Below are 14605 nucleotides of genomic sequence, written 5' to 3' on the forward strand. Positions count from 1 at the left end.
CTGATTGATGTGTTTTTAATAGTTTTTGACAATGGAGGTCTAGGGCACAGAGAAATAAGATATATCAGGCTTTGGATACACTCACAATACTTGTTAGTAGATCAATTAATTGTTGCTTTGGATCCAAACATAAAGATAAATAGAGAAAATCACCAGAATGATCCTTTAACAATGAAAACACTGATTCAAAGCAAAAGACAGAACAACTTAAAACTAAAATCTTTCCTCAACTTTAACCAAACAGTTTATTTTCCTGAGTTTATTTCTGTTCCTCTGTGAATGTTCTGTGAGACATTATGTGAATGCTTCTATTTAATGTTAGTTTGTGAATTCAGCTGCTCTTTGTTTTGTTGTTTTTTTTTGTTGTGGTGATGAGACCGACCGGCAGAGCTTAACAAAAACACTGACGCTTCTTGTGACAGCATGATGTGCTGCTTCATCATGCTTCACCTCGCTCTTTCATGTTACATTACACCCATCACACCTGTTACACTCCGTCACACTCCATTACATCTGTCACAGCTTTACCTACGCAGGTACACCCAAAAACATTCTGTTGTACCTTTACATGTGATGCTGCTATGTTGATCCCAGAACTGTTGTATGTTCACAGGTTGGGGGTCAGGTTCCGTCCTGTCATCCAGGTGAGGTCAGAGGCTGTGGCCTCACTGTCAGGACACCTGAGTGGCTCATCCAACAGCGAATCAACTGTTGGATCGACGAGACGGCGCTCAGCAGCATCTCCAACTCGTCGTCTACGATTTGAGGATGAGACAGAGACAGAGGCAGAGTGTCGTTACTTGGAGCGTCAGCGACAGAGGAGACAGGCAGGGAAGCAAGCGCTGGGCGTCCTGGTCTCTAAACCCGACCTGAACCTGTATGTCAATAGCGGGGCGGGGCTCCAGGGGCCGGGGCATATTGTTGATAGACAGCATGGAGGAGGGACTGTGGGGGAGGGTCAGTGTGACTCTTGTGGTACAGTTTTAGAAGGAGGAGTCAACCTGAACCTCCGTCTCCACCCGACCCCACTTGTCCCTGACAATGCAGAGCAGAGCCTGTACTGGCCCCACCTCAACCTGCGGACTGAGCCAATCAAAGAGACATACATCGGCTCAGTCACACTCACTGACAGCAGCAGAGGAGGGGGAGGGGCTCAAGGAGTCCCTAACATGCAGGTGAGGAGGAGGACCAATCAGGTGGAACTAAATGGAAACCAGGCCCTGCACACCACAGAACTACCAATCAACCCCTACGCTGACCCACTGGTCACTCCCACTATTAAGCACACCTCTGTTCTAAGTCTGGCAACCTCCAGACCTTCCTCTTCCTCTCCTCCCCCTGTTACATCAGCAGGGGGGTCGCAGAACACAAGGCTCAATGGCACAACACCAGGCCAGAGTATGAACCAGAACCAGGAGGAGCAGGGGATACCAGCAGCAGCCAAGCCTCACAAAGAGCTCCCATCTGGAGGGGACATGAAGAAGAGCCCCTGTGTGGCTCCAACAATAAAGAACTCCTCCTCCTCAGAGACAGCAGGTCATAATATAATCATACCTGAACTCATACCTCAAGTCATACCAATACCCATACCTATACTTGTACCTATACTCATGCACTTAAATATTTTGTTTTTTTACAGTGGAGAGCCAAACCCCACCCACCTCAGAAAGCAGCAGCGAGGGACATGTAAGACAGCCAATGACAGTACAGCTCCACAGTGACCTCACTGCACTTCCTGAACAGTGAGTTTAAACTCACACTGATGCTGTAACACCACTTGTCCACACGACATACTGCACACACTACATGCGATGGTATGCGTCGCCATGGACACATCGCACAATCATCAGATCACTATGTTTGTACTGAACACACTATCATCCATCAGTCTTTGAGATACCCAATGCATCTTATCCCAAAAATAATCTACTAAAGCTGCTTGTAATTTTGGGAGTAAACCGGTTGGTGGCTCCATACAAGCTGAACGATGCCATAGTGCTGGAGCTACGAGATTATTAATGACTAGAATTCTTCCGCTAAGAGACATCTAGGAGAGCAGCCATTTCCACTTTTTAATCTTCCTGTCATCTTCTCTGTAATGCCCTCCCACTTTCTCTTGAGCATCTCTTCATTGCCAAAAACACCTAAATATTTCATACCATCTTTTTTCCATCCCAAACACCCCAGTAAAACTGGAAGACCACCAAATCAGTTTCCAAGTGCTAGTGCTTCACTTTTCTCCAATTTACCTTTGCAGTTGAAATGAGACCAAAGTCCACCAAAATTTTGTCAACAATATTCATTTCAGACTGGTTTCTAACCAGTTACATTTAAAATACTAGTGAAATTTTCAACAGAGCCTGTCTCTGCAGTGAAAGGAGCCAAGACTTTAGGCAACTGCTGGCCAAATGCAGCTTTAGTTGATGGACCAATGTGGCGAGTGGTAAAATCATCTGTGCCAACATTAACAGAACAGGCTAATGATGCTTTATTTAATTTAATAGGAAAATGATCTGACACAGTGGATGTGGCTTCAGAGATAGATCAGAAACAGCTATCCTTTTAGATAAAATCAGATCCAGGGTGTTGCCATTTCAATAAGTCAGCTCATAAACAAACTGAGCAAACCTAAAATATCAACAATGTCAGAAAAGCTTTACTTAGATGATCACCAACATTATTCAGATGAATACTGAAATCACCAAGAATTAGAATCTCATCAGAATGAGTAAAAAGATCTGAGATAATCTCTCAAAATTCTTCTAAAAATTGTGAATAAGGGCCAGGTGGCCGATAGAGTATGACGATGGGGAGTGAACAGAGTCTGTTCATGGCTGAGGGAGATGGACTTAGAATAAAAGTCTCAAATGAGTTGAGCTTAGTGTCAAGTTTGGAGGTTGAATTGAAAATAGACTTGTATATTAAGACAACACCCCCACCATGTTTATTTACCTGAGCTACATGGGCATAAGTATAGTCAGGTGGATAAGCTTCATTTAGGAAAGGAAAACATTTAGTTTAAGCCAGTGATTCTCAACTGGTGGGTCATGACCCAAAAGTGGGTCACAGACCCAATCTGGGTGGGTCGCGGACAGCTGGTCAAAAATAAATAAATATTTAATATGCATCTGATGTTGGACTTGTCTTATTTTGAAAAATATATATTTTGACAGACGTGTCAGAGATGTGCAGCAGTCTCGCGCCATAGCTCAGATCTCAATTTGACCAAAATAATTGTAATTATGATTTTTGCCATATCTAATTTTGTGGCCTTATTTATTTTGTGCAGTTTTGATATTTATTTTAGTGTACATGCAGTTGTCATGGTCCTCAGTTTCTTAATGATGTGCTCTGAAATGCACTTGGTACACATAAATATATGTATTTATGTTAAAAAAAAAAAAAAAGGTGACGTGTGTTTTCAAAGGATATTTTTGAAAAATAAATTTGCTTGGTTTGAATTCTATAAAAGTGGGTTGCGACTTAAGGACCATGGGAAAATATGGGTCCCAGAGTGAGACCAGCTGAGAACCCCTGGTTTAAGCCATGTTTCACATAACCAAATCATATCAAAACTATGTTCAAGAATAAGACCGTTAATTAGTAAGGCTTTGGTAGACAGTGATCTGATGTTTATAAAACCAAATTTAAGGGTCTTATTGCAGATATCAGTAGTAGGCAGAACTGTAAAGCTACCACTAGATGAAATATTAATTGGAATAAGACACCTTGTATTATTAGTTGACAGTTTTGAAGGCCTTCCCTTGGGGTGGTGTGTGGTCACACTTGATTACATTAGATGTTTGGTTCTGTAGATTATTAGGTGCTTGGTTGCACATTTCACCACCACCAGTGGTAGTGATGAAAATTAGATAATTGTGATTCACAGATTTAGGGAAGGAGAGCTTGTGACCAATACAGTGGTGAAGGGAGACAGTCTCAATGTTATAAACCAAGCTATCAATCTAATATAATAATAATCATATAAATATAAATAAATATACACAAATAAATATAAAACCATAATAATTAATAATAATCTCTGCTGTGAGAAATTCCCTAGCTGGACACTAACTAAATTAGTGGATTTCAGATCCACAGTAGCTTTAAACTTAGCAGGCTCTCTAATCACCTGCAACCTGCTCATTGATAAATCCCTACTGTCAAACTAAACGTAAACACCTGTCTATATTTCTAGACAAAAGAGCGGTACCATTCCCAGTAGGGTGAAGGCCATCCGCCTTCAGCAGGTAAGGGCAGCCCCAGAAAGGCCAGTTATTAATAAACCCAAATCCCTGCTCATTACAGTAACGAGCCAGCCTGCACTTCAATGAGATGAGTCTACTGTACATCTCATCATTACCCCTCACAGGTAAGGGACCAGAGACAATTAATCGATGCCAACACATCCTTCTGGCCAACTCAAGTATCCTGACTAAGCTAACTTTTGTGATCTTGGACTGCTGCATCCTAGCATTATTGGCACAGACATGAATGACAATATTGCTGAAAGTAGTGGTGCTGTGCACCTGGGTTCTGTTATTCTCCCTTTGTGATGCCAGCACCCTCAGATTAGCCTCTATGTTGGAGACTCTGGCCCCGGGTTAACAGTGAACCCAGGCTGGCGAGGCTAATCTGATATTGTGGGTAATGGTGTCTCCTATCACTAGCATGCATTGTTTAACCACCACAGTGGGAGCAGGAGAGGCCCACTGGGCCACAAGACTACCAATATGGCTGGTGAGGGGTGAAAACTGGTTTGCATTAGCTGGACTGCTGCCAGACTTGGGGCTATGGCTATCTGGAGTGCCCATCATGTCTAATGTAGCCCCAGCCAAAAAAGCTGCTCTAACCACTAGAAACTAGAAACTAGAAAGATCTTATCTGCAACTGTGCAGTTGCAACAGTCATCGCACACTGCCATTTTAACAAGGCTGCTTTGACTGTGGATTGACAAAGCTAACTGCTGAGTTAGGCTAAGCTCGAAGTTAGTAAACAGAATAGCAATGAAATCTTCCCACTAACTTTAATATTGTTTCAGAAGAAACCAGAAAATGTGGTGATATGTAGACTAAGCACAGAATAACAACATAGACCAGAGGAGGCTCATCAATAGAGGAAGAGGAGATTGCTCCTCCTCTATTTTTGAGAGGGAGGTTGAAACAAACCATTACCAAGTCTCAGTATCATTTATAAAATATTTTTTCCTGTCTTGTTTGTGTTCCATGTCTTCCGGAAAAAAAATCCCTTATTGAAATTCTGATCTAAATGCTTCAACAGCAACACCTGCAGGACAGGAGGAGAAAGGGCAGTCTGTGTGAAGTGGTGGTGGGGAGCAGTGGGGGGGCAGTGGGGGGCAGAGGAGGACGGGCTCCTGCTGTCCTCCTCAGGGCATGATCTCTTACATCAATGTAATGTACTTCATTTTTTTCATGCTAATCTATGAATGGCCAAAATATGTAAAATGACGCTCCAAGGGAGAACATCCTCCCTAACCAATCAACAACCAGAATGCAATATTGGAATCACGTTGGTCCAATGATAGTTTCAGAATTTCATCTTCAAATCTCTACAACTGTATGCGGTAAAGCGATAGTCCAAATTTCCTTTTTTCAGATTTACAGGTTACATTTCACTTCTTTTATTGAGCAGTAGACAGCTGCTTCCGTTATCCATTGCAACAGTTGGCATGTTGTAGCAGCCCTGAAGGACTGTTAAGGACTGTCGTTCAGCTAAGGGGAGAATGGATTTGGACTGGGCGGCACAGCAGTGGCAAGACACCACCAGGGAGCGGCTGGAGAGTGCCGCTCTGCTGGCACTGTTTTTGAAATGACATTGTTCTATTGGCATATAAAATTGCCCCCCACCTCTCTGATTTCATCGAGTGGGGACAATAATATAGTATGATGTGGTTTGTTGTAAGATTCCATGTTGGTTTTCCTCCTGTTCTACCCAGTTTTTCACCAGCCACCACTAATATAGACAGTGAACTAAGCACAGAGCAATGACGTAGACAGTGAACTAAGCACAGAGCAATGACGTAGACAGTGAACTAAACACAGAATAATAACGTAGACAGTGAACTAAACACAGACTAATAACGTAGACAGTGAACTAAACACAGAACAATAACGTAGACAGTGAACTGAGTACAGACTAATAACGTAGACGGTGAACCAAACACAGACTAATAACGTAGACAGTGAACTAAACACAGAACAATAACGTAGACAGTGAACTGAGTACAGAATAGTAACGTAGACAGTGAACTAAACACAGAATAATAACGTAGACGGTGAACCAAACACAGAATAATAACGTAGACAGTGAACTGAGTACAGAATAATAACGTAGACAGTGAACTAAACACAGAATAATAACGTAGACAGTGAACTGAGTACAGAATAATAACGTAGACAGTGAACTAAACACAGAACAATAACGTAGACAGTGAACTGAGTACAGAATAATAACGTAGACAGTGAACTAAACACAGAACAATAACGTAGACAGTGAACTGAGTACAGAATAATAACGTAGACAGTGAACTAAACACAGAATAATAACGTAGAGAGTGAACTAAACACAGAATAATAACGTAGACGGTGAACTGAGTACAGAATAATAACGTAGACAGTGAACTAAACACAGAATAATAACGTAGACGGTGAACTGAGTACAGAATAATAACGTAGACAGTGAACTAAACACAGAATAATAACGTAGACAGTGAACTAAACACAGAACAATAACGTAGACAGTGAACTGAGTACAGAATAATAACGTAGACAGTGAACTAAACACAGAATAATAACGTAGACAGTGAACTAAACACAGAACAATAACGTAGACAGTGAACTGAGTACAGAATAATAACGTAGACAGTGAACCAAACACAGACTAATAACGTAGACAGTGAACTGAGTACAGAATAGTAACGTAGACAGTGAACTGAGTACAGAATAGTAACGTAGACAGTGAACTAAACACAGAACAATAACGTAGACAGTGAACTGAGTACAGAATAGTAACGTAGACAGTGAACTGAGTACAGAATAGTAACGTAGACAGTGAACTAAACACAATAGTAACGTAGACAGTGAACTAAACACAGAATAGTAACGTAGACAGTGAACTAAACACAGAATAGTAACGTAGACAGTGAACTGAGTACAGAATAGTAACGTAGACAGTGAACTAAACACAATAGTAACGTAGACAGTGAACTGAGTACAGAATAGTAACGTAGACAGTGAACTAAACACAGAATAGTAACGTAGACAGTGAACTGAGTACAGAATAGTAACGTAGACAGTGAACTGAGTACAGAATAGTAACGTAGACAGTGAACTAAACACAATAGTAACGTAGACAGTGAACTAAACACAGAATAGTAACGTAGACAGTGAACTAAACACAGAATAATAACGTAGACAGTGAACTAAACACAGAATAATAACGTAGACGGTGAACCAAACACAGACTAATAACGTAGACAGTGAACTAAACACAGACTAACAATGTAGACAGTGAACTAAACACAGAATAATAACGTAGACGGTGAACTAAACACAGACTAACAACGTAGACAGTGAACTAAACACAGAATAATAACGTAGACAGTGAACTAAACACAGAATAATAACGTAGACGGTGAACTAAACACAGACTAACAATGTAGACAGTGAACTAAACACAGAATAATAACATAGACAGTGAACTGAGCAGAGAATAATAACGTAGACAGTGAACTAAACACAGACTAATAACGTAGACAGTGAACTAAACACAGACTAATAACGTAGACAGTGAACTGAGTACAGAATGATAACGTAGACAGTGAACTAAACACAGAATAATAACGTAGACAGTGAACTAAACACAGAATAATAACGTAGACAGTGAACTGAGTACAGAATAATAACGTAGACAGTGAACTAAACACAGAATAATAACGTAGACAGTGAACTAAACACAGAATAATAACGTAGACAGTGAACTAGACACAGACTAATAACGTAGACAGTGAACTAAACACAGAATAATAACGTAGACAGTGAACTAGACACAGACTAATAACGTAGACAGTGAACTAAACACAGAATAACAACGTAGACAGTGAACTAAACGCAGACTAATAACGTAGACAGTGAACTGAGTACAGAATAATAACGTAGACAGTGAACTAAACACAGAATAATAACAGACAGTGAACTAAACACAGACTAATAACGTAGACAGTGAACTGAGTACAGAATAATAACGTAGACAGTGAACTAGACACAGAATAATAACAGACAGTGAACTAAACACAGACTAATAACATAGATGGTGAGATACATAAAGAGGTTAGGGCAGAATATAGGGGGAGAAAGTGTAAACAGCAGAAGTCGGTTGGTTATTGAGTGGTTATCGATCAGTTATTGATTGGTTCTGATCTGTTTCCTGCAGGTTCGGCAGCAGAGACAAATTGTCTCGTCTGTCTCTGCGTAATCTCTTCTCCTCTGTTACACTGAGCCGGACTCGGACCAGCAGCCTGGACCGCCTCACCATACGGCCCCGCCCAACTGCATATGACCCCGCCCCCTGTGACTCCACCCCTTGTGGCCCCGCCCCCTCTGATCCCAGGAAGTCCTCCAGCCTGCTCAGTGTGGTGAGAACACTGTTAGCAATATGATGCTGATGATGCTTACTGTTATGTTTGTACATTTTTAAACTAGAATGTAATGAAAGTTTAAATAAATCAGCTGTTCTGTTCTTTGACCCGTGTTTCCTGTCTGTACAGCAGGGGTCGCCCTTCTTGCAGTTGAGGAAGTCGTCATCAGTTCAGAGTTTTGTGTCGGAGCAGAAGAAGAAGAAGGATCGATCAGCTGACTACAGACCAGCTGATGAGCGGTAACTTATCTGTGTTTTTACCTGCGATCATCTGTAGGTCAGGAATCTTTGTACCTTCATCTCAATCAATTTCCTATTCTGAAATGAAAATCAGAAAATGAAAAACGGGGCTTTTTACAATATCCTATTACGAAACGAAAATTGGAAAATGAAAAAAAAAAATTAAATGGTTTTGTCACTCAATTTGAAAAAATAGATATCAAGGCACTTTCATTAAATTAATTTCATTAAATAAAATATATGGAAAAAGGCCTGAAATTCTGTTAGTTTATTTTTTCTTTGTAAGAACCCCCTCTCTAGGTCAATATTAACCCTAACCCTGCTGTGTCAAGTCTATAAATAAGCACAGAATGACCCACACAAAATAAATGCAAGACAACAGTGGTCTGCCTACAATATGTAGGGTAATCTCTTGACTATTTTATCAAATGTGATAGCTTACTCATGCCCATGTAATTTCTCAGACTCTAAACTTTCCAACTTCAACAAGAATCGGCTGCAAAACGATAGCACATTCTCTGTTCATATATCACTTCCACTAATCAATCAACAGCAGCCTCATTCTGTGGCCAAATGAATAATCAAAGCTATACGGCACTTTGGCCTACAATAGCACATATCGAGGACTCTACCTATTGTAAAAGTTGATGGCAACATGTTGTTGACTTGAAATTCCATAGGACAATTTCCTCCACTGTTACACTAATAGAAGTGTGGAATAGCTCTGGCACAATCCATTATTGATTATTTGGTGTAAAATATGCCTACTGATGAAATCTGCTAGCAATGATTAACTTCTCAGTTGGAAAAATTTCTCGGTCACAAGAAATAAAAACTGTGTAGTGTTGAAAGTAAATGGACTGTACTTGTATAACGCCTTTCTAGTCTTCCGACCACTCAAAGCGCTTTTTACACTACAAATCACATTCACATACATTCATACGCTGAGTGGTACAGGGGCTACCATGCAAGGTCCCAACCTGCCCATCAGTGGAAATCAAATCATTCTCACACCGATGGCACAGCCATCAGGAGCAATTCGGGGTTAAGTGTCTTGCCCAAGGACACATTGACGTGGACTGGAGGAGCTGGGAACCGAACCGCCGATCTTCCGATTAGTGGACGACCCGCTCTACCTCCTGAGCCACAGCTGCCCCAAGTTCCACTATATGTGGCCGAGACAAACTCCACTCAAGCGTACTTCTGACCAATTTATTTAATTTTAATTAGTGACAAATAAAACATAGATTAATGTCTTGCACCATATGTGCAGAACAAACCTGAGGCCAAAGGAGAAGCTGTATTTTTCTGCACCTAGCAGATATCCCTAGATTTTGATCTCAAATGCAAAAAAGAAGTTCAAAAGTTCCACAGGGTATGATGTAAGTGACAGCTGAAGAAAAGGTCACTATTTTGTGTAAAGTCATGTAACATCAGCATGTAACTGATAGATGTCCTAGAGATAAAAGACCTTATGTGGAAATAAGAATGTCAAGAAGAGGAAGTTGTAGAGATATACAAAGAAAAGCCAAAAGAGACTCAGGGCTTTTTGGGAGATCTCCTTAGTCTTTTAGCTTTTTGCTTTTTTTTACTTTTTGCTCAAGTTTTTTGTATTTTAGTTTTGCATCTTATATGACTTATTTTGTAAAAACCAAATAAAACTAGTTTGTATTTTTAAACACTCCGACCAAAGTTCCTGACTTGTGCTCATCTTTGATGTCTTCTGGTGTTCCCTTAAGGTAAGAAAAGACACCTCCTTTGGGATATGCTGACATTAGAATTAAATTTATTTAGATTACAAACTATATTGAATTTTGCTAAGGATAAACTAGTAGTGTTTATTGAATAACAGGATGGTTCAGATTTAATGACTGAGATCAATTTACTGCTGTACATGTGATAGAGGTATGATTTCAGTATATGGAAATATTTTTCAGAATATGGTTGAGAGATTTATTATAGGTGTTTAATTGGCTAAACTGTTAGGGCCAGGGCTCTGAAGTTGCCCTATAAAACCGGGCAAGTGCCCTTGACTGTCAGAGTGGGCCTCCTCCAGAGATGACCTGTTAAGATTCTTGGAGTACTTTCAAATCTCCAACACCTATTTGCACCAATACACTTTGTTGTGACCCGGCTGTTAGGATTCCTGACTACATAGACCCGTTGGTAGTGGTTCAACAACAGCTGGTGATTATAGAAGCCAGGCTGAACTCTGGTTCCCTAAGCAAGTCTAGGGTGGTCTTGCATGTAGATTTTGGGAACCCCGTTCGATACCTCGGTCAGAGGTGGAGGACAACCATCTGTCCGTGCCTTATCCACATCGGCAGGGGGTATCGGTTATCTGAAGGCAGAAACCATTATAGTAGCCCACATATGAACAGAACATAGACTATGGTTTTGGAAATATTAACTGAGTATTATAAATGTCCTCACAAGGCCACAAATCCTATTGACAGCCAATAGTTGCCTAAAATAGTATAATCGCCCTATGATTATAGTTAATTTAATCTCATCAGACATATCTGCCAAAACGGAAAGGTCCAAGCATTAAAAATATCAATCCCTGACCAAAGAACAAGCAATCAGCTTTATTTAAAATAAAACTGTATTACAGGATGCTATCTGTATCTGTCCACTAGGTGGCAGTGATGTACCATAACACAACTCAGGTAACACAACATCCCCGTCTGTGGGCTGTACCCCCCCTCAAAAAAAAGAACAGTAACGTTACCAACATGGAGCATTTTTTAATTCAAACCTGTCACATTTCCAGCTGAGCCACAACCAGTTGGAAATCAAAGTAGGTTAGGAATGTGGACAGTCACTGAGCCTCTCCCGGTCTGCTCTGCGCCTAAAAAGGCTACCAAAGCTGTCAGAGTGCATGTTATTCTAAACCACAGAGTGCCGTACACGACATGCAGACAATAGGCAATGTTGTTGAGATGTTGAACTGTGACATTGTTACGTAACGTTGTGTTTATTGTTTCTACTTTTGAAAATAAAATCTGCATTAAATGGGTAAAAAATACTCACACAGTCCTAATCTGTAACTGGGATTATAACTCAGTCTGAGTATTTTTACCCATTAAATTTTCATGTATTATAAATTTGGTTGCTCCCTTCACTTTCTTTATTAATAGTAATTGAATATTGGTCCGTCATGCAACATAGAACTAAGGTATTTCACATTATTTGAAAAAATTGCCCTGGAAATTATCCAGAATGCCCCCAAAACATATTTCATGAGAGCAAAAAAAAGCCATTGTAATAAAAAGTTTATTTCCTGCCAATCACAACGCCTGCCTGTCTCAGTTACCTACATATACTCCTACTGTAAATACTATACATACTACCATAAATACTACATGTGCCACTCTCTCAGGTACCTGCAGCGGAGCCTTAGTGTGGAGGACGTCGGGTGTCCTGGATCGCTGCGATCTGTTGGCCGACTTCTTCATGTTCGTCCTGACGGAACGTTTCTGCTGGAGCTCAGCCGGCCACAGAACCAAACCTATGGCTTCATGATCAGCAGAGGGAGCAAAGGTTGTACAAATAGTACTGTAAATACTACATATACTGCTGTAAATACTACATATACTGCTGTAAATACTACATATACTGCTGTAAATACTACATATGTTGCTACTGATAAGCAGAGGGAGAGGACGGGCCAACTCTGGCAAAGCAAATACTACTACAAATGCTACTGTAAATACTAAAGACATGTTGTGATAGCGTGTGTCCTGTCTACAGGCGTGTATGTGGAGGACATGTGATGACGTGTGTCCTGTCTACAGGCGTGTATGTGGAGGACATGTGATGACGTGTGTCCTGTCTACAGGCGTGTATGTGGAGGACATGTTGTGATGGCGTGTGTCCTGTCTACAGGCGTGTATGTGGAGGACATGTTGTGATGGCGTGTGTCCTGTCTACAGGCGTGTATGTGGAGGACATGTTGTGATGGCGTGTGTCCTGTCTACAGGCGTGTATGTGGAGGACATGTTGTGATGGCGTGTGTCCTGTCTACAGGCGTGTATGTGGAGGACATGTTGTGATGGCGTGTGTCCTGTCTACAGGCGTGTATGTGGAGGACATGTTGTGATGGCGTGTGTCCTGTCTACAGGCGTGTATGTGGAGGACATGTTGTGATGACGTGTGTCCTGTCTACAGGCGTGTATGTGGAGGACGTGTTGTGATGACGTGTGTCCTGTCTACAGGCGTGTATGTGGAGGACGTGTTGTGATGGCGTGTGTCCTGTCTACAGGCGTGTATGTGGAGGACATGTTGTGATGGCGTGTGTCCTGTCTACAGGCGTGTATGTGGAGGACATGTTGTGATGGCGTGTGTCCTGTCTACAGGCGTGTATGTGGAGGACGTGTGATGACGTGTGTCCTGTCTACAGGCGTGTATGTGGAGGACATGTTGTGATGGCGTGTGTCCTGTCTACAGGCTTGTATGTGGAGGACATGTTGTGATGACGTGTGTCCTGTCTACAGGCGTGTATGTGGAGGACGTGTGATGGCGTGTGTCCTGTCTACAGGCGTGTATGTGGAGGACATGTTGTGATGGCGTGTGTCCTGTCTACAGGCGTGTATGTGGAGGACATGTTGTGATGACGTGTGTCCTGTCTACAGGCGTGTATGTGGAGGACATGTTGTGATGACGTGTGTCCTGTCTACAGGCGTGTATGTGGAGGACATGTTGTGATGACGTGTGTCCTGTCTACAGGCGTGTATGTGGAGGACATGTTGTGATGACGTGTGTCCTGTCTACAGGCGTGTATGTGGAGGACATGTTGTGATGACGTGTGTCCTGTCTACAGGCGTGTATGTGGAGGACATGTTGTGATGGCGTGTGTCCTGTCTACAGGCGTGTATGTGGAGGACATGTGATGGCGTGTGTCCTGTCTACAGGCGTGTATGTGGAGGACATGTTGTGATGACGTGTGTCCTGTCTACAGGCGTGTATGTGGAGGACATGTTGTGATGACGTGTGTCCTGTCTACAGGCGTGTATGTGGAGGACATGTTGTGATGACGTGTGTCCTGTCTACAGGCGTGTATGTGGAGGACATGTTGTGATGGCGTGTGTCCTGTCTACAGGCGTGTATGTGGAGGACATGTTGTGATAGCGTGTGTCCTGTCTACAGGCGTGTATGTGGAGGACATGTTGTGATGACAAGTGTCCTGTCTACAGGCGTGTATGTGGAGGACATGTTGTGATAGCGTGTGTCCTGTCTACAGGCGTGTATGTGGAGGACATGGTGGACAGCAGCATTGAGAAGCTGTACGCAGGTCTGCTGGCAGTCGGAGATGAGATCCTGGAGGTGAACGGGGAGAAGGTGGCTTGTCTCACTCTGGACCAGGTGACCCACCTGCTGACCCACAACAGCTCTACCACCGTCCGGGTCCTCAGACACTGGAAGTCACCTCAACGGTAGCCACAACACCGTCTGAGGCTCGCTACAACTGCAAGAATAACACCAGGGCTGATGTGAGCCATGTGATCATGTAAAGTTCTGACTGTATAATCAACTGACAGTGTTTTTATATCTGATCAACATGTTTTCACAGATTAAAAAGATACTTCAGTCCAGGGGTCCGTTTCACAAAGCAGGCTTAGTGAGTCTTAACCCTGAAATGAGGGAATCTTTGTTTTCCGTTTCAAAAAGGGAGGTAACTCAAACCAGAGAAAGAGGGATAACTCTAGCC

General features: G+C 42.0%; 1 protein-coding gene and 2 long non-coding RNA genes across 3 annotated transcripts; 2 read left to right on the forward strand and 1 right to left on the reverse strand.

Annotated features, from left to right (window-relative positions):
- The first annotated feature begins 581 nt into the window (after window positions 1–581).
- On the forward strand, window positions 582–2372 carry LOC137187209 (uncharacterized). Its single transcript, XM_067595958.1, has 2 exons — window positions 582–1536; window positions 1640–2372. The coding sequence occupies exons 1-2, from the start codon at window positions 582–584 to the stop codon at window positions 1744–1746; spliced, it is 1062 nt and encodes a 353-aa protein (XP_067452059.1). The 3' UTR covers window positions 1747–2372.
- LOC137187211 (uncharacterized) lies at window positions 689–14358 on the reverse strand. The gene is made up of 3 exons (XR_010929155.1): window positions 14269–14358; window positions 12282–12412; window positions 689–755 (listed from the first exon to the last, which is right to left on the reverse strand). It is a non-coding gene; the product is annotated as an uncharacterized lncRNA (long non-coding RNA).
- On the forward strand, window positions 8302–12443 carry LOC137187210 (uncharacterized). The gene is made up of 3 exons (XR_010929154.1): window positions 8302–8653; window positions 8786–8895; window positions 12278–12443. It is a non-coding gene; the product is annotated as an uncharacterized lncRNA (long non-coding RNA).
- Window positions 14359–14605: the final 247 nt, after the last annotated feature.

This window comes from Thunnus thynnus, chromosome 8 (assembly GCF_963924715.1).
Source record: "Thunnus thynnus chromosome 8, fThuThy2.1, whole genome shotgun sequence".
NCBI lineage: Eukaryota > Metazoa > Chordata > Actinopteri > Scombriformes > Scombridae > Thunnus > Thunnus thynnus.